This window comes from Bactrocera oleae, chromosome 2 (assembly GCF_042242935.1).
Source record: "Bactrocera oleae isolate idBacOlea1 chromosome 2, idBacOlea1, whole genome shotgun sequence".
Lineage (NCBI taxonomy): Eukaryota > Metazoa > Arthropoda > Insecta > Diptera > Tephritidae > Bactrocera > Bactrocera oleae.
Genome location: NC_091536.1, coordinates 91,624,921 through 91,651,478, shown reverse-complemented (window position 1 = coordinate 91,651,478; position 26,558 = coordinate 91,624,921). Strand labels below are relative to the sequence as shown.

The 26,558-nt window shown below is 35.2% G+C and overlaps 1 protein-coding gene, 1 long non-coding RNA gene and 2 other non-coding genes across 7 annotated transcripts; 2 read left to right on the top strand and 2 right to left on the bottom strand.

Moving 5' to 3' along the window:
• Nucleotides 1-1,598: 1,598 nt before the first annotated feature.
• LOC118679845 (uncharacterized) lies at nt 1,599-10,746 on the top strand. The gene is made up of 5 exons (XR_011394971.1): nt 1,599-1,985; nt 2,112-2,189; nt 8,289-8,707; nt 8,856-10,367; nt 10,490-10,746. It is a non-coding gene; the product is annotated as an uncharacterized protein (transcript).
• On the bottom strand, nt 6,165-6,819 carry LOC106623979 (uncharacterized). The gene is made up of 3 exons (XR_011394970.1): nt 6,674-6,819; nt 6,444-6,521; nt 6,165-6,317 (listed from the first exon to the last, which is right to left on the bottom strand). It is a non-coding gene; the product is annotated as an uncharacterized protein (transcript).
• Nucleotides 10,747-11,811: 1,065 nt separating the features above from the next.
• On the top strand, nt 11,812-13,455 carry LOC106625725 (uncharacterized). 2 transcript variants are annotated; one of them, XR_011394966.1, is made up of 3 exons: nt 12,409-12,601; nt 12,682-13,375; nt 13,441-13,455. It is a non-coding gene; the product is annotated as an uncharacterized lncRNA (long non-coding RNA). The 2 variants fall into 2 exon arrangements; XR_004975346.2 differs by lacking the exon at nt 13,441-13,455 and having other exon boundaries at nt 11,812-12,601; nt 12,682-13,001.
• Nucleotides 13,456-15,116: 1,661 nt separating this feature from the next.
• LOC106623983 (probable serine/threonine-protein kinase nek3) lies at nt 15,117-26,508 on the bottom strand. Of its 3 annotated transcripts, XM_036356908.2 has the most exons (7): nt 25,653-26,508; nt 25,428-25,589; nt 25,321-25,369; nt 24,122-25,255; nt 16,014-16,565; nt 15,734-15,928; nt 15,117-15,671 (listed from the first exon to the last, which is right to left on the bottom strand). In XM_036356908.2, exons 4-7 carry the CDS (start codon nt 24,999-25,001, stop codon nt 15,454-15,456), a joined length of 1,845 nt encoding a protein of 614 aa, XP_036212801.2. In that variant the 5' UTR covers nt 25,002-25,255; nt 25,321-25,369; nt 25,428-25,589; nt 25,653-26,508; the 3' UTR covers nt 15,117-15,453. The 3 variants fall into 3 exon arrangements, with proteins under 3 accessions (XP_036212801.2, XP_069962099.1, XP_036212798.2); XM_070105998.1 differs by having other exon boundaries at nt 24,122-25,589; nt 25,653-25,961; nt 26,032-26,508; XM_036356905.2 differs by having other exon boundaries at nt 24,122-25,582.
• Between the last annotated feature and the right edge of the window lie 50 nt (nt 26,509-26,558).

Below are 26,558 nucleotides of genomic sequence, written 5' to 3'. Positions count from 1 at the left end.
AAAAAAATTCATATTCCCATTTTGATACAAAATGGCGTCTCGACGTGCGAAGGTGTATCTGTGACCAGTGATAGCTGAAACATAATCCAAAAAATTTTAATCTATACATATAATGCTTGTGAGGAACACACAAAGACGGAATAGAGATAACATTTTTTACCTAAAATTAGCTATAAGTTGTTTATAAAATTTTTTTTTTTTTAAGTCGTACTCAATTTTCCTGTGGAACTACAGTTTAAGTTTCAAGAGCATACCTTTTATAGTCTCCAAATACACACGCTGTCAGATTTTCCATTTCAAGAAAGATGCATTTCAGATGACTGACTGTCTCAAACAGGGATGGGAGAATTTGTTTAAGTATCCCAATGCGTACTTTAAGCCCAAAAAATGTCTAGACCGGCCTAACTTCTCAAAAAGTCAAATATATATATTATATATGTTTGTACATAGATGTAATTGTCGCTTACGCCTAGAAGCCATATCCAGCTTTACACTAATTAGCATTCATCGAGACATATTAGGTCAAGTAAAAAGTTCGTTCGGTTTTTATCTAAGAGATGGCGTTATTGTCCATAGTACTAGTGTTACGTGTCGCATGTCATACTATACGGCACTTATTTAAATGTTGAGGAACTAAAGATAAGCCAGCCAAAAAGGAGCTCGATGTTTGGGTGTCACACGAACTAACGCAAAGAACATGATGGACCGAATTTCCATCTGCAAATCGCTGCATAATCGCAACAAAATCGACCAGTTTCTGAAGCGGATAGTGACTGGCGAACAATGGGTCACTTATGACAACATCGAGCGCAAACAGTCGTGGTCAAAGCTCGGGGAAGCGGCCCAGATGGTGGCCAAGACCTGATTGACGGCCAGGAAGGTTTTGCTGTGTGTTTGGTGGGATGGGCAAGGAATCATCTACTGCGAGCTGCTCCCCTATGGCCAAACGCTCAATTCGGCCCTCTACAGTCAACAATTGGACCGCTTGAAGGCAGCACTCATCCAGAAGAGGCCATCTTTGATCAACAGAGGCCGAATTGTGTTCCATCAGGACAACGCCAGGCCACACACGTCTTTAGTGACTCGCCAGAAGCTCCTGGAGCTCGGATGGGAGGTTCTAATGTACCCATCTTATAGTCCGGAAATGGCACCAAGTGATTTCCATCTTTTCCTGTCCATGGCGAACGCGCTTAATGGTGAGAAGTTGGCCTCAAGAGAGGCCTGTGAAAATTGCCTCACCGAGTTTTTTGGCAATAGGGACGCAGTCTTCTACGAGAGGGGTATAATGAAGTTGGCATCTCGTTGGCAACAAGTTTACAAACAAAACAGCGCATATTTGACTTAAATCGGACAAATGTACACAAAGTTGTCATCCTTCGAAAAATCAATAAAAAACCAAACGAACTTTTTACTTTACCTAATATTTATGGTATGTACTAAGTATTCAATTTACAAAATTAATTAATTATATATTTATAACACATTATTATAATATTACAAAATACAAACTAATTGCAAAAAATTCCTACTGGGAACGCATACATACAATGTTCAATTGATACAATTACGCTCGCACTTATGCACACCACCCAGTCAAACCAAAAGCTTCATACCCGTAATCCATCCACATACACATACAGTTAGGTATGAACTAATGTACATACATACACACGTACATACCCCGCACTGTAGGCGAACATATTGCGCACCGCACTTCAGCTACAGACTTCGGGCTAGATTTTGCACACGGCACCTCGTAACTCCTACAGACGAGCCCCGATTCGAGAGTTTTGATGTGTATAAAACCGAGAGGAGCAACAACGAGTCGATCAGTGTAACAACATTTGGCGTTTACAAAGCTAAACTTGAGTGATTAACAAAATAGAGTGACTAGCTGATATTAGCTAAAAGATTCAATTTTTTTTCAAGTGTAGAAAAAGTATAAACAAATTAAAACAACAAAATGCCTTGCCCATGTGGAAGCGGTAAGTGAAAATTAAAACAGATAACGCTTTAATTATTGCAACTTTTTCATTTCATATTTTCTATTTTGCTTCTCAACAACATTTTTGTTTATTATTTGCTTTTTAACGCGCTTTCCTTTACATTAGGTTGCAAATGCGGTTCGGAGCCTAAGACTGGCAATTGCGGTTGCGGTTCGGCGTGCAAGTGCTGTCCCTGTGGAAGCGGTAAGTGACCCATTTACATATGGTACATACATTTGTGTATGTAGCATTTTGGAAAAGATCATAAATCAATTAAATGAGAAATTTTTTATAATGTAAATATAATTCTTTTACTTTTAGCTTGCAAATGCGGTTCACAATCACAAAGTGGGAGCTGCGGGTGCGGTTCGAGCTGCAAATGTGGCCAATAGAGCAATCCAGATATCACATAACATTCACTGAAATAGGCGTTTTATGTTTAAGTCATATATGTACATACATACATACATAAGTATTTTTAATTTATTTCCATAAGTTAATCGCGTAATAATATACATACTTTCATAGAATCAGAAACAGTTGTTTATGCATACATTAATGCAAAGCTTGTGGGATTGATACCAAAAAGGCTATCACATTTCTCATCAATAAATAACAGAAAGAAAACTAATTCTTCAAATTCTTCTCTCTTTCTTTCTTTCTCTACATACACTATGGTTTCGGTAGTATTCGGGCAATGAGAGTTGATAGTGGGTTATTGCTCAATTCTCGAACTTACTTGGTGAGAACCAGTTCGTATACAAATGATTACAAAGATATAAGTACATTGTATGACAATATTTGTTGCGACATACTAAATGTACAAATGTATTTGATATTTTTATTTTTCAAAAACCGTTATTGTTATAATTTGGCTACACCATTTACTCCGGAACGATATGAAATTTTCTGTGTGTATTCTTAAATATATGTACATTAAGAAACAAATATATAAAAAAAATCGATTTTTTGAAAATTCTAACCGTAAGTAACCCCAGCACAGAGTTCTTCCGTATTTAAAATTTTCATGAACAATCTATGCCACACGTTCCTATAATATTTTCGGCGGTTCAGAGAAGGTGCGTATATCAATCAAAGTCATTTTCCGGTGATATAAAATCATTTTGTGAATTTTTTTTATATTTTCGTCAGTTAATTGTTTACTGTCTTCCAAACTCAATTGACCTGTACCGATTATAACAAACCACTTATGAATAGTTGTTTCACTGAGTTCAGAGCCGCGCGGGTAAAAGTCAACAACTGATTGTTATACTCGTACCCTGATCAGTTTGCTACGATGTTTGGAGGCTAAGAGAAGCATTGACTTTATTCGATCCATTTTTTACATTCAGACATTCATCATCAGGAAAGGATTCTCTCCGAATTTCAGTTAAATATTTCACACATTGACCAATATTTTATTCAAAGTTTTATTTATATTAATTGGTGCTTTATTTATATACTGGAATATGAAAAAACCAGATGGAATTTAAAATTAAGTTATTAGGGGAAAAGGCGTGGTTGTCGTCCGATTTCATTTTCGCATCATAACATAGGAATATTACAAGAATGTTATGTGCCAAATTTGGTTGAAATCGGTCTATTACACCTATGTGTGGGCGCTGCCCGTCGTCTAATTTTGATACCGGCTCCAATAAAGTCCTCTTGTACTATCCTGGATGTTAAATTTAAAGTCTCTGACGCATTTAGTTATTGGTTTATCATACTTTTAGTTGTTTTTAAAAGTACAGTTCTAGGGGAGTAGGGGGGGTTATCACTCGATTTCACCCATTTTATACTGTCGATAGAGGTGCTGAAAACATTTTCTCTCAGTGAATTTCGTTATTATAGCTTTAGCGGTTTAGGAGGTACGCACATTAAATGGTGGCGGGACTACGCCCACTTTTTAAAATAATTTTAAGCTGGAGATGCCCCTCCCTAATGTGATCCTGTACACCAAAAAAACAGTCCTGTATCTTATTATGGAGCATAGTTATGGCAACTTACTTATTCTTGATTAATGGCGTTTTGTGGGCGTGGCAGTGGTCCGATTATGCTAATCTGTAATACCAACCGTCTTACGGTACCAAGTTTCATAAAGATATCTTAATTTCTACTCAAGTTACAGCTTACACGGACAGACGGATCCGATTAATTTTAGGTGATACAAACAGCCGTTAGATGAACAAAACTATTATACTCTGTAGCTATAATACATGCAGCAGAATGAAAAAATACATCACGCAATGATTTGATTATAATAAAAAAAGCACAAAACTGTCCGTTGTTACAATTAAGAACTCATACTTGGAGAAAATTTCGTAGAGGTGTCTAAGAACTTACTTTTCAGTGTAAGCGTAAAAAAGGCGATTTTTTTACCCACCTTAATATACAGTATAATTGGGATTGTTTATTATCATGCGAAAGAACAGTCTTTGGCATTTATTTTTTGATGGTCCATACGTTGAGTCCACCTTTTGATGACTCATTCGAGCATTTCGACTGGAAACTGGTGAATGACACGCGTTATGTTTTGCTCCAAGGCCTGAATCGATGCGGTATTGTCCGCATAGACTTTCGACTTTACATATCGACACCCGAAAAAGTCTAACGGTGTGATATCACACGATCTTGGTGACCAATTGACTGGCCTAAACGCAATTTCGCTTGTTTACACACCCATTGAGCCAGAAATGAGCCTCATCGCCAAACAAAATTTGGCTCGAAAGCGTCCGATCTGCTTAGAACTTTTCAAGAGCCCTTAGACCGAAGCGATGTCACTTAGGAAGGTCGAGCGGTTTCAGTTCTTGCACAAGCTGTATTTTGCATGCTTTCAATTTAACATCTCGACATAAAATGTGCCAGTCGTTCCATATGTCAGTCCGAGTTGCTGCGAACGTCGCCGAATCGACTTTCCACGGTCTTCGTGTACACTCTCAGCTACGACCACTATATTTTCTTCACTGCGTTGTTCTATTCAGTCGAATATCTTAAATTATCCAATAATGAATGCTGGGTCTCAAGATGGATGATGGTGTTGCGAGTAGTACACTCATTAGGCCAATTATGATTACCGGAAGTCTCTTCATGATAAAATACCAAACAATACTGAACAAAAGAAACATGACAGCTTGACACGACCCACGCCTGATCTGTCAAAAAGTGGTACCTCTTCTTGGATCACCCATTATATATGTACGTGTGTAGTAAAGACCGCTGTCTGATCTCATGCATTTACCAATTCTGAGTAGAAATGTTCAAAGTCCTATATCATGTAACAAACATTCAAATGAGATAAGCCACCCCTACATATACACACCACTCTACTTGTGTAAAACTGGCACACCCTAATGAAACACACCACACCGGACTCAACATTTGAGAACACTACACATGATGACACCACCACACTCAACCTCTGAGTACAACATGCACGAAGACACCTAAGAAAAAAGGACGGGATCATCGCAAAACGGACATTCGATTTTTGGACAGCTGCTACAGCGATCCTATATATTGGTTTTCGCTATACGAACCTGGGCGCTACCTTTTTCGACGCATTTTCAATTCGTTATATAAACTAATTTGTGCTTTTATTCAATGTGTATACAACATTAAATATACAACATATTGTATAGAAGTGAAATAAATTGCTTACGCCCCATATGCGGGCATTTTGATTAAAAAGTATTTGCGAGCGTTTCTCTGAAATAAAGCAAGTGTTAATTTTAGATAAATAGTGTGTGCTCCCCAATATCTTGGGTACAACTATAAACAGTTATGTATGTGTATCGCGGAGATAATCATTCGAACTATTTTATATGCATATGTATTTCTATATCTCGATTTTGCTAGTCGGCTGAAAGCGGAGGTCGAAATAATGTCTCACCCAAGAATCCACACTTGTCTCTCTAATTTAACAATATTCTATCTTAAGTCCTAGTCAATCCTTGATCGACTGGAAATCTCAGTAAACTTTATGGTCACTTTTAATAGAAGAAGATACAAGTATATACATACATACATATTATTATTGTCATATAAATTCAATACACAACCTGACTCAAATTAATTGAACAATATTGTCATAGTGGGACTACTAAAAAACCTTACTTAAGCTCAATTTACTTGTATAATGGCTTTTCGTTTAAAACTGACCAATATTTATCTCAACGTAAGTACATTTACAATAGTAAAATATTACATTTTTATTGTGAAATATTTAGTACAGTATATTATTTCAAATTTAATACTGTGTTCTTTATTGTCCACATTTGCAGCCACTGCCGCAACCACAACTGCCGCTCTGAGTTTGCGAACCACACTTGCAACCTAAAACCACACAAAATAGACATCAAACCATTTATTAATTACAACAAACACAAATATGTATATATGTATTTTTTAAAGGAAAACACTTGACTTCATTTTTCAAACCAACTGGAAACTGAAACTCACCGCTTCCGCATGGACAGCACTTGCACGCCGCGCCGCAGCCACAATTACCGCTCTTAGGCTGAGTGCCACATTGACAACCTACCAATAAAAAATAATTATTAACTAAAACGTGCAATTTTCAGATAAAATGTTTGTCATCATTTTATTTTTATATCAAAAGTAGCCTTAAAGGACTATTAAGGGACCTAAATATGTATGAACTTATATGTATTTAGACTGAGTACACTTACCGGTTCCACATGGGCAAGGCATGTTTGCTTCTTTCTTATTTGTTTGAAATTAGAAATTTGAGAATGTTTTTATTGTTATTGTAGGTTTAACACTTTGAAAGCAGACGTTATAACCTCAGATGAAGACTGTTGTTGTGGTTAACTAATGTTTCTATTATATAGTCTAAAGTAAAGATTATTGTCTAACAGTCACATATTAAATATATATGTATGTACATACCTATATATTTTGTTGGTGTTGCGCGCATTGGTTAAGAGCTATGAAAATTCTTGGTGCCGTGTGCAAAAGATTTTCTGAGGCCTCTTCGCTTGACCCAAAGTGTGCCCTCTTTACGATCTTTACAAACATATATCAAGATATGCAATTGTTCATATGTATTTGTGTTATTGCCACTTTAAGTGAACTGACCCAGTAGGAACTATATAACTGATGGGGAACAAGCCAAGTTGACTTTTATTTTCAGAACACAGAATATTAGTAATGAAAGTGACATATGTAAACCATATGAAATATTAAATTAAGAAAACATAATCTAAAAAATCTTAATCTATATATAACATGCTTGTATACCCAAAATTTAGCTATAAATTGTTTATAAAAATATTTCAATATTAACAAAGTCGTACTCAATTTACTGTAAAACTACAATTTAAATTTCAAGAGCATACGTTCTATAGTCTCCGAATACCTTCGTTGTCATATTTTTCATTTCAAGAAAGACGCGTTTCACATTTTAGGTGCTGAAGCTGTAGTATTCAATTTACAATAATAATTAATCATATATTTATAACACATCAATATTACAAGTTACGAATTAATTGCAAAAAATTCCTACTGGGAACCCATACATACAATGTTCAATTGATACAATTACGCTCGCACTTGTGCACACCACCCAGCCAAACCAAAAGCTTCATACCCGTAATCCATCCACATACACATACAGTTAGGTATGAACTAATGTACATACATACATACGTACATACCCCCCACTGTAGGCGAACATAGTGCGCACCGCACTTCAGCTACAGACTTCGGGCCAGATTTTGCACACGGCACCTCGCAACTCCTACAGACGAGCCCCGATTCGAGAGTTTTGATGTGTATAAAACCGAGAGGAGCAACAACGAGTCGATCAGTGTAACAACATTTGGCGTTTACAAAGCTAAACTTGAGTGATTAACAAAATAGAGTGACTAGCTGATATTAGCTAAAAGATTCAAATTTTTTTTCAAGTGTAGAAAAAGTATAAACAAATTAAAACAACAAGAATGCCTTGCCCATGTGGAAGCGGTAAGTGAACATTAAAACAGATAACGCTTTAATTATTGCAACTTTTTCATTTCACATTTTCTAATTTGCTTTTCAACAACATTTTTGTTTATTATTTGCTTTTTAACGCGCTTTCTTTTACATTAGGATGCAAATGCGGTTCGGAGCCTAAGACTGGCAACTGCGGTTGCGGTTCGGCGTGCAAGTGTTGTCCCTGTGGAAGCGGTAAGTGACCCATTTACATATGGTACATACATTTGTATATGTAGCATTTTGGAAAAGATCATAAATCAATTAAATGAGAAATTTTTTATAATGTAAATATAATTCTTTTACTTTTAGCTTGCAAATGCGGTTCACAATCGCAAAGTGGCAGCTGCGGTTGCGGTTCGAGCTGTAAATGCGGCCAATAGAGCAATCCATATATCTCATAAGATTCACTGAAATAGGCGTTTTATGTTTAAGTCATATATGTACATACATACATACATAAGTATTATTAATTTAGTTACATAAGTTAATAGCGTAATAATATACATACTTTCATAGAATCAGAAACAGTTGTTTATAAATACATTAATGCAAAGCTTGTGGGATTGATACCAAAAATGCTATCACATTTCTCATCAATAAATAACAAAAAGAAAAAAATTCCTCAAATTCTTCTCTCTTTCTATTTTTCTACACGAACTATGGTTTCGGTAGTAGTCGGGCAATGAGAGTCGATATTAGGGCGTGCGCTAATACAAATGATGACAGAGGTAAGCATACATACATATGTATGTATGTGTTGTCACATACATATGTACATGTATACAAATAGACTTTATTTAAGTTTGGAATTGAATTACAAAACCCCTTATGCCGTTATCAAGATTGATATTATCAATATTAATAATTTACTTCCAGAAATACTTGAAGTTGGTGAAAAATATCAACAGCAAAGCTGTAAATAGTATGGACTTCGTCACCAATCCTAGTACCTGTTGTACTGATTAATTATACCCCAGACAATGTTCCCTGCTGTAGACAGTTAACATATATTATGCTTCTCAAAGAGAATATTCTAGTAGCCTAGCAAAGAAGCTCCAAGAAGCTGCTCATTTGCCTGAGCGCCGATATTAGACCACCATACCATATTTTTCCATACAAACTGATCGATCAAATTCCAGTCCTTGTATGCAAAACTTTGATATTTGACTAAATATCACGAAATTTGGCGCAGATTATTTTCCGGTACAATCTCCGAAGAAATTCGTGTTCGGATCGGATCAGTATAGCATATAACCATACAAACTGACCGATCAAAATAAGGTTCTCTTGAAGTCACGAGGATATAAAAAATCATTATGGCCGAGATCCGGATAATACCGTAGACACGTAGTCAATGTGAAGTCCAATTCACGCAATTTCACCATATGAACGATAGTGAGCATACATCCACCTTGCACAGAACTTTCGCATATCTAAATTTTCATGAACAATATGTGCCACACGTTCGTTTAATATTTTTGGAGTGTCAGCTATCTCAATCAATCGAGATTTACGGTCATCCAAAAACATTTTATGGATACAAGTATTTTGATATTTTCGTCTAGTGCCTATTTCGACAGCCCCTGTTTATTATTTTAGGCCCTCGTATAGCATGTACGAATGGTTGTTACGTGAAAGTAAGAAAGAAAGTAATGTGTCTTCTGAAGACATATTAGGTCTAACTACATAACATTGAATGATCATCATGTCATTGCTCGAACAGATCATAACTGGCGATCATTCATGAGAATATAGTTTTCAACTTTCAAGTTATGACAGACGAGGATCGCCGAATTAAGGCTATACCGAACAAAGAAGTGTTTAGGAGATTTGATTTATTTTATCTGAAGGATTTTACTTTTAACTTATAATTTAATCAATAATTGATGATAAAAATGAAAGGTCAACTAAGCTTTTAATCTCGTCTCCTACAAACGGAAACATACCGGTATTTCATAAATTTTATGTTCCGAGATTTAACTATACTATAAAAATATATAAGGTCGTGTCGAGCTCGTTACTTTTCAATTAAAGCTATGTTTTTAGAACTAGCTAACCTTTGATTTACATTATTTTTGGTTTTCCGGTTTTGACCATTTCTATCCAAATCTACACGCACTTCTCGTATAAAAATATTCCAAGCGCTAGCTGGGTTTATACAAGTATCTTCTAATGCAGAAAAAATTACTTAAGAATAAATACCCATTTGTTTATTAGACTATAAATAAACAAAGTACTACACACTATAGGCAAAATTTTAGCAATGACTATAACAACTCGAATCAGTACACGATTATTTGTCAAGTGAGTTGGTCAGGATAAAAAATTAAGTAACGCCAAGTTTTACTTTAAGAAAAAATAAAAAAATGAGCTGTCCTTGTGGAAGTGGTAAGTATGTACATGTATGTATTTTGTATCAATTGAAGAATAATATAAATCTATAGGAAATAGTTAACATTTCCTAGTATATTAAGTGCTTAGGTCAAATCTCATAATCAATTAATTTACAGGTTGCAAATGTACCTCACAATCCCAGAGTGGACGCTGTGCTTGCGGACCGTCATGCAAATGTGCCACGAACAAAAAGTAATTTATATACAACTAAAATAAAAGATAAATAAAATACGAATCATGGCAGACAAACAGTAATATTCTGCATCACATAAATTGTTTATTTACAAATATACACGATATCAACTTTGTCAATTTATCTTTACATAAACAAAATGCGATGAAAATAAACTTCGTTGACCTCTAAGGAAACAAATGTGAGCATGTTTAATTGAAGAGAACTCTTTCAATTTAACCTCAGCGTATGTATGTACATATACTAATATATTTTGTATATGGTTGTATTTACATACAAGTATGTGCATTGTTGAAGTGCATTTAATGTCTATTGCTCTCGTGATTTTAAATGTTGCAAGTCTTGAGGCAGCGAAGGGTATTCGTTATCATAGAGAACTGCTCAGTAAGTTTCTTTATATATTTAATTGTATAATACATATGTATACATATATATATTTTAGTTTCTACGGTCATGTAGAATATTCTATTTGAGTTTTTTTACATAAATACATATGTATGTATGTACCTGTATTTTTTTAATCCAGAAGATCTTGTAGAAGAGTAATTAATGCAACGATTGCTAAACTTACTTAAATAAATCTCAAAAAAATCGGATATCTCTTAATAAAGTGACATTTTCATGTACATATAGGCATATATATGTATACCTGAGTGATAGTACGAAACAAATCGATGACATGATCTACGACATATAGTACTATATTAAGCTCTATTGAAGAGAGAGTGTTCACCAAAAGACAGGTGTCTTCAAACGTGTGCAAATGTTTTAGCAAACGTTGTAATTAAAAATATATATGAAATGGTACTGCATAAATTTATGAAACTCCGAACGAGCTACATTTTTGTTGTTTATTTTTAAATAATCTCACCTTTTTCTGAAAAAAAAGAAACGTGTAGGTAAAATAGAACCGCTAGGCAACACTGGAGTCGAATTACTTTTAAATATAAACAGGTCAACTGATATCTTTGGGGTGTGAAGAACTTGAATGACTGTAAGTCAATGTATACAATAGAGTTCCACGTAGTCCGCTGGACCAAATGTTTAAAAAAATTTAGAATGTACTCGTAAGATTCTAGATATTAAATGTAGACGATCCATCATATCACCTTTTTCATCTTCGAACCATTGGGTTCGGCGTATCATCAGAATTATATTGTCTTTTGTACTATTGAAGTCTTTTTATAAAACTACTGAATTTAAGGAGCAAACCTAGTGTGACAGCGTAACAAAATAAGATTTTATATACAGAACACGTAGAAAAAATTCGATAAAAAATCTCACCAAATCATTTGTCTCCGAGTGATCACTCAAGCAATCAAAATAGATGGAGCTTATTGAACTAAGCGGTGTAGCCATTGTAACTCAAAAACTATTTGAGATATCGATTTCAAACTTTAGTGTGTTATTTTTGTAATCACATTCAGAACATCGCAGTATAACGAAATAAAATTGGCAATTAATAAAAATTCAAAGAAAAATTAATTTTTTTCAAAATAACATGTACCATAATAAGCTATAAAAAATAACAGCTGTATTTCATAACGTTAGCAAATTATTTTTTCCAATATAGCTGCTATAAGTCAAAATCAATGCGTCATTTGGGTACATGTGTTTAAGAAACGCTGACTCAACGAGGCGAAATACCTGATTTTGAGAGCATATATTAATTAACTGTGACGTTACGAACCTATAAGCCACAGACTACTCAGTTGCCATCAGACAAGTACATATGTATGTTCGTACATAGTCAATTGTCACTTTGCACACTGCACTACAGAGTTACCAAATGCCAAGACGTGAAAGACGAAGTGGAAACTGTCTCGAATCAACCAGAAAGAAGAGTAAGTTCTGAGAAGGCAGAAAACGAGCTTCTATAAAAGCATAACACAACCGGCTTTGGTGAACAGTGAGCGAACGTTTGCGTTAGATAAAGTACAAAGTGTTTACTTATCACAATTCAGTGCTGAAAAGTGTTTATCCAATAACAAAAAAATATAAAATATAGTAAAAATGCCGTGCCCCTGTGGAACTGGTGAGTGGCATATACATAGAGGAAAATTTATAAACAAATAATATTTTTAATATTTATTTTTATTTTTTTCTTCGATTCAGGTTGTAAATGTGGCACTCAAGGCCAAGGCAATTGTGGTTGTGGCAGCGGATCCTGCCAATGCGGCAGTGGCAAAGGTTGCTGCGGCAAATAAAGTGGTGTGGCAGTATTGAGTGCAATTTGCATTATCTAGCGAAGTGTGGAAAAACCATGAATTATCGAATCCATATCCATTTATTAAACATTTAAACGAAATTTATTTAGTATTAAATTCACCACATTATTTAGAAGCGTAAATTATATTATAAATTACACATTAGATATTTAAATTATGAATGCTTATGCAGAGCATATTTGGCTTCAATAAATGTTTATTTTGAAATTTTGGATTTTTGCTAAGGAAATATGTTTTCATAGCGAAAAATAGATTGCGAAAAAATGTGTTAATTGGTGGCTGAAGGAGTAAATTTTCACTTCCTTTCTATATAACTGGTGAAAGTCACTTTTTAACATAAACAAATGGAAAGCATTATTTTGTTAATTAAAAATTCTACCGCGTATCACTCGTTTCAAAGGAAGCTTTACCCTTATATACACATGTACGTCTGCAGACAGCTGTAGCAATTTATATAGCACCGTATCAGAAGATTCCTTCGGTTCCAATTCCCACTACAGCCGGTTCTACGTTACCGGACTTGACCTGGATTTTAACCGGCCAAGGGCTGTTATTTCGGCGATCTAACCCTGTTAGGATCGGTGAGTTTGAGTTTTAGTTTTATTCCATCGGTTTAATCCCATAAGTTAAATATTTGACTCACCAGAAAAATTGAGATTCTGTGCGACATATGTATAAGCTTCTTGAACTGATAAAAGCACAGAGAACAAGCGAACGGTAACGGAGAAATTTATACTAACAACTTTTGAAACAGATCAAGTATATATATCATGAACCATATTAAAACCAACCCTTAATGCAGTATTCGACTGTGGAGGAGGTGTGTGAAGCTTTCACAACTTGGTCATCGTAAAAAAGTAGATATGTACATACAAAAACTGAATTTTGCTTGAAGCTTAGATCGTCAAAATCCAATCAAAGCAAAACTTACTTACATATATTTATATGCGTTTCTTGTGGCAACTGCTTTTGTAGGGCAAATAACAATATTGAGTGTCTTCTGCATTAATTGAGTAATTTTAACAAAACGTTAGCCTCACCGCCCGATGGCGTTTTTATCGCCAGAGAAATTCACTTTCGTGTAATATTTTGTTGTAGACGAAAACTGTCAACCCAATCGGACTCGTATTTTTATTCTGACCATTTCCGCGCTCTTTAGAGCAATGTCTTGTTTTGGCAAGCGGAATCGCAAAATGAAATCAAATAACTCTTGGATGCTGTATACGGTGACTATACTCCTACTATGGCGACTGTCAAAAATTAATTGCAGGAATTTCAACGTGATCGTTATGTCGGTTTTTTACATCCCCATGTGCTGGGTATTTCGTTGCCCGAAAACGGCTACGACGGAGAAAGAGTGACAAAAATCCACGATCTCGCATTGCCATACGACCGAACAACAGACGTAACCGTAAGACCTCTTCAAATCGGTTTTTGAGGAGTTGCTGCGTCGTTTCGTGACCGTCGACGAAACATGGCAAACCAGTAGATCCAAAAAACAGCCCAAATAGTGGACTTAAACCGAAAAACCTGCTCCAAAGAAAGCTAAGACTCAAAGGTGATATACACTTTCTTCTTGGATTCAAATGGTGGAATCTACATCAACTATCTTGAGAAGGCAAAACGGTCACAGAGCTCTAATATTCCGAATTAATAATTAGTCGGATTAGACTATGATTAGCTGAAAAAATTAGCTTTTGGTGTAAAACCAATGAAAACAAAATGTTCTTCCACGGTCAAATTAGTCAAATAAAGCAGGCCAACTTTGCTGAAACCCAAAAAACGTATTTTACTTTGGCGGTTTAAAGAAGTTGAGCATCACTGGGTCGGAACTAATCGGATTGCCTACGTGTTCGTACTTATTAAAAACATATTGGTCACAATTAGACATAGATTTTACTTAACTAACGCTTCGAATGCAAAATGTGACGGGCAATAATAAAGTTTTAAATAATCAACGACTTTTTTTTGTAAAAAACCGATATTCATAACTTTTAAGTTTTGGAGTGAGTTCCCAGGGTTGCAGTGAAATTTTAAGATTTCCGATTGTTTTGAAAATTTGAAACTCCATTTTTTGACCCTGTTTTTTTTTTTGATTCAAATATGACATAATTTTTGCTGCCATAGAAACATTACGTCTTAATAGTCGTAAGTGAATTTATAAATACATACGTACATGTGTATGTATGTATTCTGTTTATAAACAAAATTATAAAATATAAATGAAAAGCATGTGTTGCAAAATGCGGTAGGTGTACCTCCATTTCGAATTCCATTGGCCGATTAGTTTAATTCTAAATTTGATTAAGATAGAATATCATATATAATGTGGTTTACATTTATTACAAAAAAATTTAATATCACCAAACTTTACAACAACAACATCAGCATGGAATAAATGTGTTCCTCTATGTATCATCTAGCATATATTATACAATACAACAAGTAATTATAAATATGTAAATGTAATCACGCCTTTCTTATTATATTGGATGTATGTACTTATATGATATTTACATGTAAGTGTGTTTGTATGTGTATTTACACTTGACCGCGAATAATGTACATATGTATGTATGTAACAAATGTATCCTTTGAAATCTTTTCCGCTAAATTTAAGCAAACAATAATAAATAAGAGCAACCTCATACACTTCGCGTCACTTAATAACAATATTTTGGGCCAGCCGCTTAACGAAATCCACGTTCAGAAAATTCGCCATCCAAGTAAGAAGAGATTTTTTGGGCGGACGACAGTGTCGCAAACCCGCCTCTTGACAACAAACATTCGGAAAGCAGTCCAAAGTTGAAACGCACGTCTTTGGATGTAAATCGAAGATGGGTGGCGGCGCTGGTGTGCACTCGATATACTCGGACACTATATAGAGAAGAGTGAAAAATGTATTATAGCAAATGTATTTGTTTCACTGAAAGTCTTACGATAATTGAAGGAGCGCTTCACCGGCACCGGTACTGTCTCCAGCTCCGGCTGGGAGGTCCTGCAGTAGCGTTTATTTCCATCAGGACAACAAACTCTTGGCCAACAGTCCGTGTCGGTTTCACATTCCTGTACCTGCCACCAAAGCTCGGCTAGTGGGCGGGTCGGACATTTGCGCGGAATCAATCCTAATATGGCTGTATAAAATATTTTGCTCGAAATTAGAATTTATAGTACTGAACTTCAAATTAGCGCATATAATTATTCGACTTTATTACTTACGTGTGTGTGAAGTTTCTTCAAGCGGTTTCGATATGCCCGAGACACAACTTTTTGCGCCAAATATTTCACAACACAGTTCATCGCGGTTCCAGACGGCGCAATCTTTGTCGACTTTACAAATTTTCGGAAATAACTGAAAGCGTACCTCGCTCTCGCGTGGACAATCGAATAGATTACGCAGATTTTGCGCTGTATTGCGTTTATCCTTCTCACCAACCGCTTCCGGAGACCTTTGAGCTTGATTGCCGAAAAAGTTAAATGTTGGCAAAGCTATACGAAATGGTCCATCGGTGGTGCTTTTTTTAGGTGGGACTGCGGTTGTCGAAATTTGATTAGAAGCCAACGGCGTCAACGTGATCGGTTTTTCTTTTAGAAGTGTGCTTTTCTTGTCTTTAATTGGTGCTATTGTAGTTGTTACTGGTGGCGGGGTATATTTTTTGGGTGGCTTTTTTGTTGACGATGTTTTCGGTGGACTAGAGAGAGCCCAAAGAGAGGGAGAAAAAAAACTAAAAGGATTACTTAGTGGGTTGTTGGCAACAACTGGAGCGCGAACTGTAACGGAAATAAAAAAAGTTATATTTTATATGAGTAGAACTAACATAGATAAGATTAACAAGTGAGAAAGATTAGATTAACAAAAGTTCGACATATGTATAGCGTTTTACATATCAAAATGATCGACACAAGTCGATTTCCGGATGTCTGTATGACCATCAACTTCTTGTTTAAATACACAACGCTATGCAATAATAAATTATTTATAAAATACTAATATCGGTCGGTTAATAATTTCTTGTTTATGGAAGGGAAATCGTGTAGAGAAAACCTAGAACGGTTGGATGCTGTATACGGTGAATATTCTTCTTGATGGCAACTATAAAAAATTGGTTTAAATAGTTTCAACGTGGTCGCACGCTGGGATGTGATTAGCTTGTGTGGTGCGAGGTGGAGATTAACGGGACAAAAGCACACGATCTTGTATTGGCAACGCCGAGTGAAGATGTGCAAGCTATTTCGCTATATTAGAAATTTTAAAAATCGCTGGAACCATATTTTCTAAAATAGTGCGCATGATAAAACTGTCTTTTCGAAGGGCGCACTGTTTCCTCACTTCGGATAAAAAGCACAACTATGAGACCGTTTCGTTTCACGACCGTCAAGTAAATATGAATCAACTGATATACATGAGAAACCACGAAACAGTCAAGCAGTGGATTTCACTGGGCGAACATGCTAAGAAGAAAACGAATACTGCTCTATCGTCCAAAAGCCGGATGGCGACCATTTTCTAGGGTTCATAAAACGTGATCTATGTACATCGACAAAGTCAATCACCTGATATACATTTATGTCAAATGAGTGGATTATCGACCTATTTTGAACACCTCCAAAAAATCGGATGTTAAAGAAGTTGGAGAATCGCTGAGTCACGTGCCTCGAGTTACAAGAAGACGATGTTGAGATATAAATCGCCATTTTTCATATATTTTCTTTTTTTTTCTGTAGGATAAGTACTTATTAGACCGATCTCATATATTTACTACCATAAGTCTGATAAACATTGGTCTGCTCTCTAATAGGCAAACAGTTTAGCGCTCTTTACAAGCCTGTACATACTTGTACATATAAACCCATACAGATACATATGTATGGTATAGATCCACTTAAATTTATGACTCTTAAAGACCATAATTAAGTAATTAGTGCAAATGCGTTGCAATTTAATGAGCAAATGTCAAGTTCAATAGCATAACTATCATTGGTATATATTGTACAATATATAAATGTAGCATTGTTATACATATGTACATAATTATATATGTACAATACATATGCAACACACTTTGGTATATCCAATTTATGGGCTGGCAAATTCTTTCGCGCCGCAAAAAATAGTTGCTACGAGCACTTATAAATTTATCTAAAACCCGATATTTAATTGATTTTGCTCTAAGCATTTTGTTGCGAAGAACAGAGACAATGCAAGTTGTAATGTAAAGTAATTGTTATACATTAAATAAAACTGTTCAAGGTTATTCACAATAAAATTGTATGAAATACTTTCTGAATTTTGGAACACAAGTAAGGAAAAGAGCAAGTAAGGAAGGGTTATGTTCGGGTGAGCGCTATAATAGTTTATATATCGATTTCACCCATTTTTGACATCAAACTACTATTGTTCAGATCGTTTATACATTGCTTACTTTGCCTGGAGCAGCTGCTAAGGTTCGACGTGTTTTTATGACCTTGCCGATTTACGTTTGTTAAAAGAAATGGATAAAAGAATATGTATTAAATTTTGCGTAAAAAATGTTACCAAAGTCCTATGGTATGGTGACTCTGTTACGAGTAAAAAAAGAGTTTACGAGTGGTATAAGCGTTTCCAAGACGAGCAGCTCGGACGCCCCAGCATATCAACAGCCGCTGAAAACGTGAAAAAAGATTATGAAAGATCGCCGAATCACAAGCAGAGAAGCCGTTGAATGATGTCGGCATATCGATTGGCTCATTCCATGAAAATCTTTCGAATGTTTTGGGTATGAAACGTGTCGGAACAAAAGTGGTTCCAAAATTGCTAAATTTTGAACAAAAATAGCCACGAATAGAAGTTGTTCAGAAATCACTAAATCAAGTCAACGACAACGCCGGTAAGTGTTTCCACGATTGGAAGAAGCGCTGGCATAAGTGTATAATATCGAAAGGGGACTATTTTGAAGGCGATAACATTAATATAGACAAATAAATAAATATTAAAAAATAAACGAAAATTCCGTTATTTTTTTAATACACCTTGTTTATAGTTCTATATCTACCTCGATTAGTTTTAGATGTTACAAACAATTGTTGCTCTCTCTTATATTCTGTCGAACTCATTGGAACAATAGGATGAGCAACAACAAAAACTAATAGGGGAAAATATTCAAACTATAATTAAAAACTTTTAATATTTAACAAAAAAACGCTGCATTTAAATAAAACAAAATAGTAAAAACATATCTTTTCAAACATAGATTTGTCAAAAGAATAAGTTCTTATATTTTTGTTTTTGATTTTCTGTTCACTGTTTCGGCTCAATATTTGTCAGAAAGTCCGATAAAAATAATAAAGATATTTTTTATGATAACATACTGATACCTTTTAAACAATTAATGCCAAGTTGTGTTTTCCTTAATGTCAATTTGGTTACATCAACTTGGTTCTGCACTTTTTTCGTAGCATTAACGATTTGTTTTTCACTTATCAAAGCCTTTAAATATAAATACGAATTTTTGAATTTAACAAATTCCACCTGTGGTCGAATTTTTAGAAAGTTTTATGCTCAACAAGAATCCGCGATGTAAAATACTTTAGCCGAAACGATAGTTGTTATTATATATAGTTATTGTATTTTTGATAAAAACCAATTTTTTTCGTGTTATTTATACTTGTATAGCAAACCTTAAATGCTCATTGACACGTCTTAATTTTAAGCTAGAAATCCTGCCTTGCATATTTCAAGGATATTTTTTTCTCATATATTGATTCATTTTAGCTTATAAATATGATAATACTTATTTTTTTGGCTGAACTTATTGGGACATATATTTAAGAAATTAACGTTGCTTTTATTTCGGCTCGTCGGATTGTTTTTTATTAAAATTAATTATCTTCGCACATCTTTATACATATGGTATATACAACGACACTTCTCAAGCCATTTATAGCGTCCATCTGTTCTGTGTTCAAAACAATAATACTTTATGCAACATTTTGAGCTCGGGTCTAAAAACAATTGAGAAGAAGTAAAAATACTCCATAAATGATATTCATATACTCTATTCGTACATACATATGTACATATGTAATATATATATATACTCTACTCGTACATACATATGTACATATGTAAGAATGAGGCTAACTTTTTATGTCTAAGCAACATCGTAACGCCTTGAGGTACGCCACGGCGTATTACTGAAATATTTATACATAGTTGCAAATAGGCGTTTGAAATAATTTTTATTACTTTTAACGATTTGTACCAATTATTGAGTTATGTATGGTAAATTTCGAGTTTCCAAACAACAATTTCCAACACTTTTCGAAACTGCTACAATATAATCCACTCACTTTTTGAACTACTTTTGGCAGCAAACAAAAGAGCTTTTCGCTGCATAAAAAATAAATAGCAAACTTCACGTTTTGTTTAACAACGGCGTGTTTGTGAATTTCATTTGTGAAGAGGAAAACTATAGCGAAAGGCATTGCACATAATGGCAAACGGGATGTGCAGGCATATATTTGTTTACATATTCATATACATACATATGCATGTATCTGTATATAATAGCACAAGTTTTGAAAGTGGGCAGATAATTTAATTACACACAATTGGGGCACATGCACAGGCGCATTAAACAATTTTACATGCAATTTTAAATGCTCGTAAAACAACGGTAAGTAAGCTTGGGTGCAGTGTCGTTGCAATATAATTGTAATGTAACATACATATGTACTTGTATGTACATATTATAAATACTTATACATACATATATAAACGTATGTATGTACCATATACATTTTATACTACTGGTGATAGCAATATAAAGACCAAAATAGCAATTGTGGAAAACAATAATGGATAATGGAGCTCGCACCGCTGCGCATGCGCAATGGACATTGCTTTCAAACATGCTGTGAAACGAAAACAACAAACGCGTATGCGCATGTGTACACACGCGTACACACATTTATCGCTTTACCAAAGCGCGCAAAGCATTTACCTCACCAAAACAGTTCAGTGCGATCATGCCCATGCGCAGCACAAGTCACATCAATACACACACATGGATACACTGCCATAGACAATTCCAAATGCTTAATACAAGTGCTTTGGTAAAGAAACAAGAGCAATGAAAAGGAAAAAAAAAGTAACTGAATCAAACAAACCTAAATCTTTAATACCAAATGTAGCATTTCAGCTAGGTCAGTGTCAGTCGCCGGTGTGTGCGTTTGTGCCGTTTCAGACAGGGACGCAAAAGAGTCTCAAACCAGTTTATTGTGGGCGAGGGGACGACGAGGAAAGACGAAGGGACCGTGCCACTCGTGTTCGGGTGGCACGCTTTGTGTTCTTTTTCGTAACAGCTCGCTGCTACCCTTTTCAGCATTCCTTTTCACTTTCAAATCCTTTGAATGGTTGCAAGAGCGCTCGGTTTCAAATGAATTCGATCGCAAATTTGAGTTCTGTTATCTATTTTTGTATGTAATATGCAAATATGTATGCATAGAATAATAGAAATATTATGACAAATTGTAAATAAGGAGAAAATTAAGATATAGATTATGGAGTAAAGAAATTATGAATTTTTAATACGCAGTAAAGAAATTATGAGTTTTTAATACTTAAAGATTAGGAAATTGCTATTATAAATTTGGCCTTGAAAATATTAGTTGCGGATATTCAATACATTCTTGTGGATTAGGGAATTCCCGTCTTTAGTATTTTTTTGAAACTATTTAGCGGGTAGGTACTTGTACTATGCATATTGTTCTACCATATTCATGGTAATTCATTGCAAGCAAAATGTGTGACCATCATCTCAACATACAAATGAAATACGCAGCATGCAGTGTTGCGCGGTGTTGCGCAGTCGAACCGCACAAATATTTACGAACATTTTGTGAAAAGGAATGCAGAAAAACTAGACTCGAGTTGCTGGACTCTTTTTGACCGTGTGAATGCCCAGAGCGACACCAAAAGAAAATTTGAAAAAGATCAGACTCTTTTGCATCCCTGTCTGAAACGGCACTTTGTACGCTCGTTTAGCGAATGCAGGCCAACCTTAGCTCACACGGTAACTTGTCACAGCTCAAACACACATATGCATCCAAGTAAATATATATGTACATAAATGCATATACATACATATGTACAAATATACCGCAGCTTAATGGCCGTCACAGCGCTGTGCAGCGGCTGCATTCAAGGCGCAAGCGCTGAACAAAAAGCGCAGATTTCAACGCATAATGCTGTTTTGTCTTGAATTTTGCGTTTCTTCACTTTGCACTTCAGTGGGCGGTGCAATTGTTGAACTATGTCAATTCGTTATTAGCCTCGCAGTGTGAATATTACCAAGCATTCTATACTACGTTTAAGTAAATATGTATGTAAATATGTATATGCGCCGAGTTCAACGCTTTGTTCTTTTAGTTCAATGCAAGTTTTGCCTTTAGGTGACTTAGTCCATTATAAGTTTTCGTATCTGCATTTTTGTTTATTACTTAAAGAACCTGTTCTGCGTGAAATTATCTTGATGCAAAATAGTGAAGTATTGTGTGGCAATAATGCAAAATGCTTAAGAAAAAATTATATTAGAAGTATTACTTAGCTGGGTTATCTAACGGCGTTTAAAGTATATCCTGACAAAATACAAAGTTATTCCATATAACAATTTAAATCTAGTTCTAGCCCTATGTCATCTTTATTAGTTATTTAGAGACTAGTATAAATAAGCCTTACTTTTCACTGAGGGATTACCGTTATCAGAAGCTATTAATACATACTAATCACTTGCAAAGTAAATTTTTATCTTGGACAATGAGTGTGGACTAAGTTGAGAAGTCCGAGAAGTTACTACATACAACTCAAGAATGGTAGAATTAGAGACCCCGACAATATCTGGCTACGGGATACTGAAAAAGAAATTGGTTCTTTTCTTCATAAGCAAAAGGTTGCACCGCAGCTAGAATACCTTTCACAAATACAAAAGATTTCTAATAAAAACTTCATTTTGATCGGTCAGTTTGTATAGCAGTTATATGCTATAGCAATCCGATCATTGCCTTAGACAATAAGCCATGGCGAATTTCGTGAAGATATTTCCTCAATTGAAAAAGTTGTCCATACAAGCACTTCATTACATTCAAACGACAGCTTCTTGGGAAGAAAAGGATGTGTGCAAAATTTCAAAAATTTCAGATCGATATCTCAAAAACTGAGGGACTATTTCGCGCATAAACAGACAGACGGACATGGCTAAATCGACTCCGCTCGCCATGCTGATCAGTTATAAACATATATACTTTATAGGGTCTTCGACGTTGCCTTCTGGGTATTACAAACTTCATGGCAAACTTATCCGTTACTCTTGAATGCCTTGGGAAAAAAACTCAAAACCCATAATAGTACGTAGATTACCACATCAGTCAACTGGAAACTGGAATGAATGAGTCTACATAACTCACTCAACGACAACACACAAATAAAAACAAGGATTTTAACATAATTGTAGTAGTCAAGATAAATCGAAGTGAACGCTATTATTTAAAAAAAAACATCTTGTACTCTAAGCATCTTGCTGAAGTTGAAGATTGTCTACATTGCCTAAGAAATTTTTCAAAAGGCCATTTCTAGGTTTAACTATCGATTAAAACATAGTTCTTTTCGGAACAAAATGAGAACTGAAAGCTGCGTAAAAGCCACAAAATTCAAATGGACCTTGAACTGATTTTTATCCGGTTTCGTTGTTCTTCACTACAAAGAAGTGATAGCTTAATTTTCTCTAAAAAATTAATGATTATAAAAATTGGAATTTAAAGGCTTGTCTAAAACATTCATTCATAAACAAAGTTATAAAATATGCACCAAAATCGACCACTGTAACTTGCCGCAAACTGTGACTGCCTTTTGGGATTCTCGAAGAGCTCATTGCATGTCAAAAACTAAAACCTGTTGAAGGTTAAATGGAAAATGTGTGAATTATATTTATTGTACCAGTTTTGCAAGGCCTTTGTGCCAATTCACAAGATTCTACAAGGTCATAAAAATATTTGTTTATAGACAAATTAACAAGCATAAATCGTTTTAAGAACAACAAAGTAGTTAAATTTGTTACATGAATATTTATAAAGCACCTAACAGTAATTTTGATAAAAAAGCTAATGAAAGCTTGATAAAATTTAGAATGCTTTATATACATACATACATACTTGTATGTATAGAATTATATAACAAGTTAATATTATATGACCTCTGAAAATTCTATTTGACCAATTTGAGGGACATAAAACTCTAAATATGTCTGCATAGGCAACTAGGTGGCAAATTGGAGCACAGATCTTTAACTTACCAGTTGTGGCCGCAGCTATGGATGAGGATATTGGAGTTGATACCGTTGTTGCACTTAAGACTTTCCGCGATTTATTTCCCTCCCGCCGGCTGCTGGCAACAACCGCTGGCGACGATGTTGGTTGTGTTGCAACTTTGCTCTTTTTACCAGACCCCCTATTCGTTTGCTGGCTGGCTACATTTGTAGCATTCGAATTGCGAGCACGATTACTTGCCGACTGCCGTGCACTTTGCGCTTGGGAATTAAAAGAATTGGAACGTTGACTTGCTGCAACCGCAGCGGATTTACCATCGCGTGAGCTCGAACGCGAACTATTGCCGTCTCGACGCTTTTGCTTGGACGTCGCTGTGGCAATCGGTATTGCGGTCGCAGATGCATTTGCCGATGTGCTGCCACTGCGCTGAGTTTTCTTCACCTGCGGCACGTCATTTTCACCAATTATTTGTGTGGCTGGTGCTGTGGGCGCATCATAGCGACGTGCCACCCTTGATGATGGTGCAATGTCTGCTGCATTATTTAACTGCATATCCGTTTGTAGCATTTCATTTTCTGGCTTGTTATTTCCGATATTGGTGGATTGTTGGCGGTATGTGCCATTAATAGTTGTGATGTTAGCATTTGATTCAGCAACAGGATAATCAACAATTTTTGTACCGAATTTCAACGGTTTATTGGTGGTATGGTTTACTTCCGCATGTGGAGGTTGTTGCTGTTTACGGGGCGTAGTTGTTGGTCGAACTTGCTCTCGCTGTGTCTGTGGCTCTGGCTGTTGTTGTTGCTGTGGCAGCGCGCTTGCATAATCCACAACAACGGTAACAGCAATGACTGCAAAGTAGATGTACAACAGCCGATTAGGCTGCAATATCGATAGTACTTTCATTTTCCCATTCAACTGTCTGCTTGCCAAATGTTGTTGTTTGTTTGTGTTGTTTTATGGTTTACTTTATGTTTGTCCGCAAGTAAATCAACAGTGTAGCGAATACTTTTTTCGGTTACTTTTTCACATGTGTACATATGTATATCTGTTTTTGTTTTTGTTTTGATTTTGGCTTTCTTAAACGAATCTGGCCCAAAGACCCAACTAAGGTCACACTGACCTCAACTACAATTAGCAAGTCATTTCAAATCGAATAACTAAACGTGAAAAATTAAGATTGAATAAACCAAATTTAAGTCAAATATCAAACACGTTAACTGACACTTTTGTTACTTTGTCGTCCGCCTTCACCGATTACAATGGCTGTTTATCTATAAACTTAATTCAGATAACTATGTGTATATTTCCATTGTTATACCTTTTTATCACCTGTAAATATGTTTTGTAATGCAGTCATTTCTTGTGTATGTTTATATGAGCGTAGACTGCAATATCTTTCGCTTTAGTAATTCGCTTTTATACAATGATCGGTGCACATGCGCAGAAATCGTTGCTGCGTTGTCGCGGTTCGTTTGCAACTGAAACTATAAACTAAACTTGACTTAACTTCAAACTTTTTGATCATACCAAACGCCATAACTTATTCATACATACACATAAAGTTTAGCTCGTGCAGACGAAGTCAACTGTCTGACTACTCGCTCAACTCCTCTGAAACGCCGCCAAATTCGGTCAATTTTACCGGAAAACGGTGGTGTGGAAGAAAGATTATATAAAAAAAAAACGTTTATTTAAAAACATGTTTACTTTGTTTATAACGTTGTTTAAAAAAATAACACTGGTCTTTTGTGCAATCGAATATGTTTACATACTGATTGTATATATGTACATACACACACCGCTGTCCATGATTTGATATCGTTATTACACATCTGCAAATATATCCTATATAAAATATGAGATCTAAATGTATAGGAAATCACCTAATTAATTAAAATATCTCCTTAATTTTTGTAGTACATAAATTTCTTACTTTTTCGTGCGAAAGATCTTTAAGCATAAATGATTCAAGTGGAGAACCAAATAGAAAACGGCTAACGTACGATGGATTTCAAACGGTATAATTATAATTTTTTTGGTATATGTTTTATCAAAAAAGGAGACGTCCATTCAATATTACGTGCAATTTCCTGTTGTTGTAGCGAGTATCCTGGAAATACGACTGTTGCGGTTCCTGTTTTGAACTAACGGTTGAACACCTACAAATATGTAACTTCCAAACAAGTTTTTTTTCCACCAGCTGAATACGAAGATATGCATTCTTCCCAAGCCATTTTTGCTGCTTCATTATTCATTTCGAAAAACTTGAGTAAGTTAAGCCAAATATATATAATATTTCCACTAGTCAGCTAAATTAGATGCAATAATTGAAAATATTATAGTGATCCCTTTCAATACCTAGTAGCAAGACAACTAATAATCGGCGTAGATTACCGATCCTTAATATTAATTTATAGATTTAAGGAAAGCTACACAAACGCATTACAATGAACATCTAAT

What these genes read in the sequence shown, in the direction of transcription:
- LOC106623983 (XM_036356908.2), bottom strand. Translation starts at nt 25,001, where the DNA reads ATGAAAGTACTATCGATATTGCAGCCTAATCGGCTGTTGTACATCTAC. An exon ending in CATAGCTGCGGCCACAACTG is followed by an intron (nt 16,566 to 24,121) that starts GTAAGTTAAAGA and finishes TTTCCGTTACAG; the next exon opens with TTCGCGCTCCAGTTGTTGCC. An exon ending in GAAGCGCTCCTTCAATTATC is followed by an intron (nt 15,672 to 15,733) that starts GTAAGACTTTCA and finishes TTCTCTATATAG; the next exon opens with TGTCCGAGTATATCGAGTGC.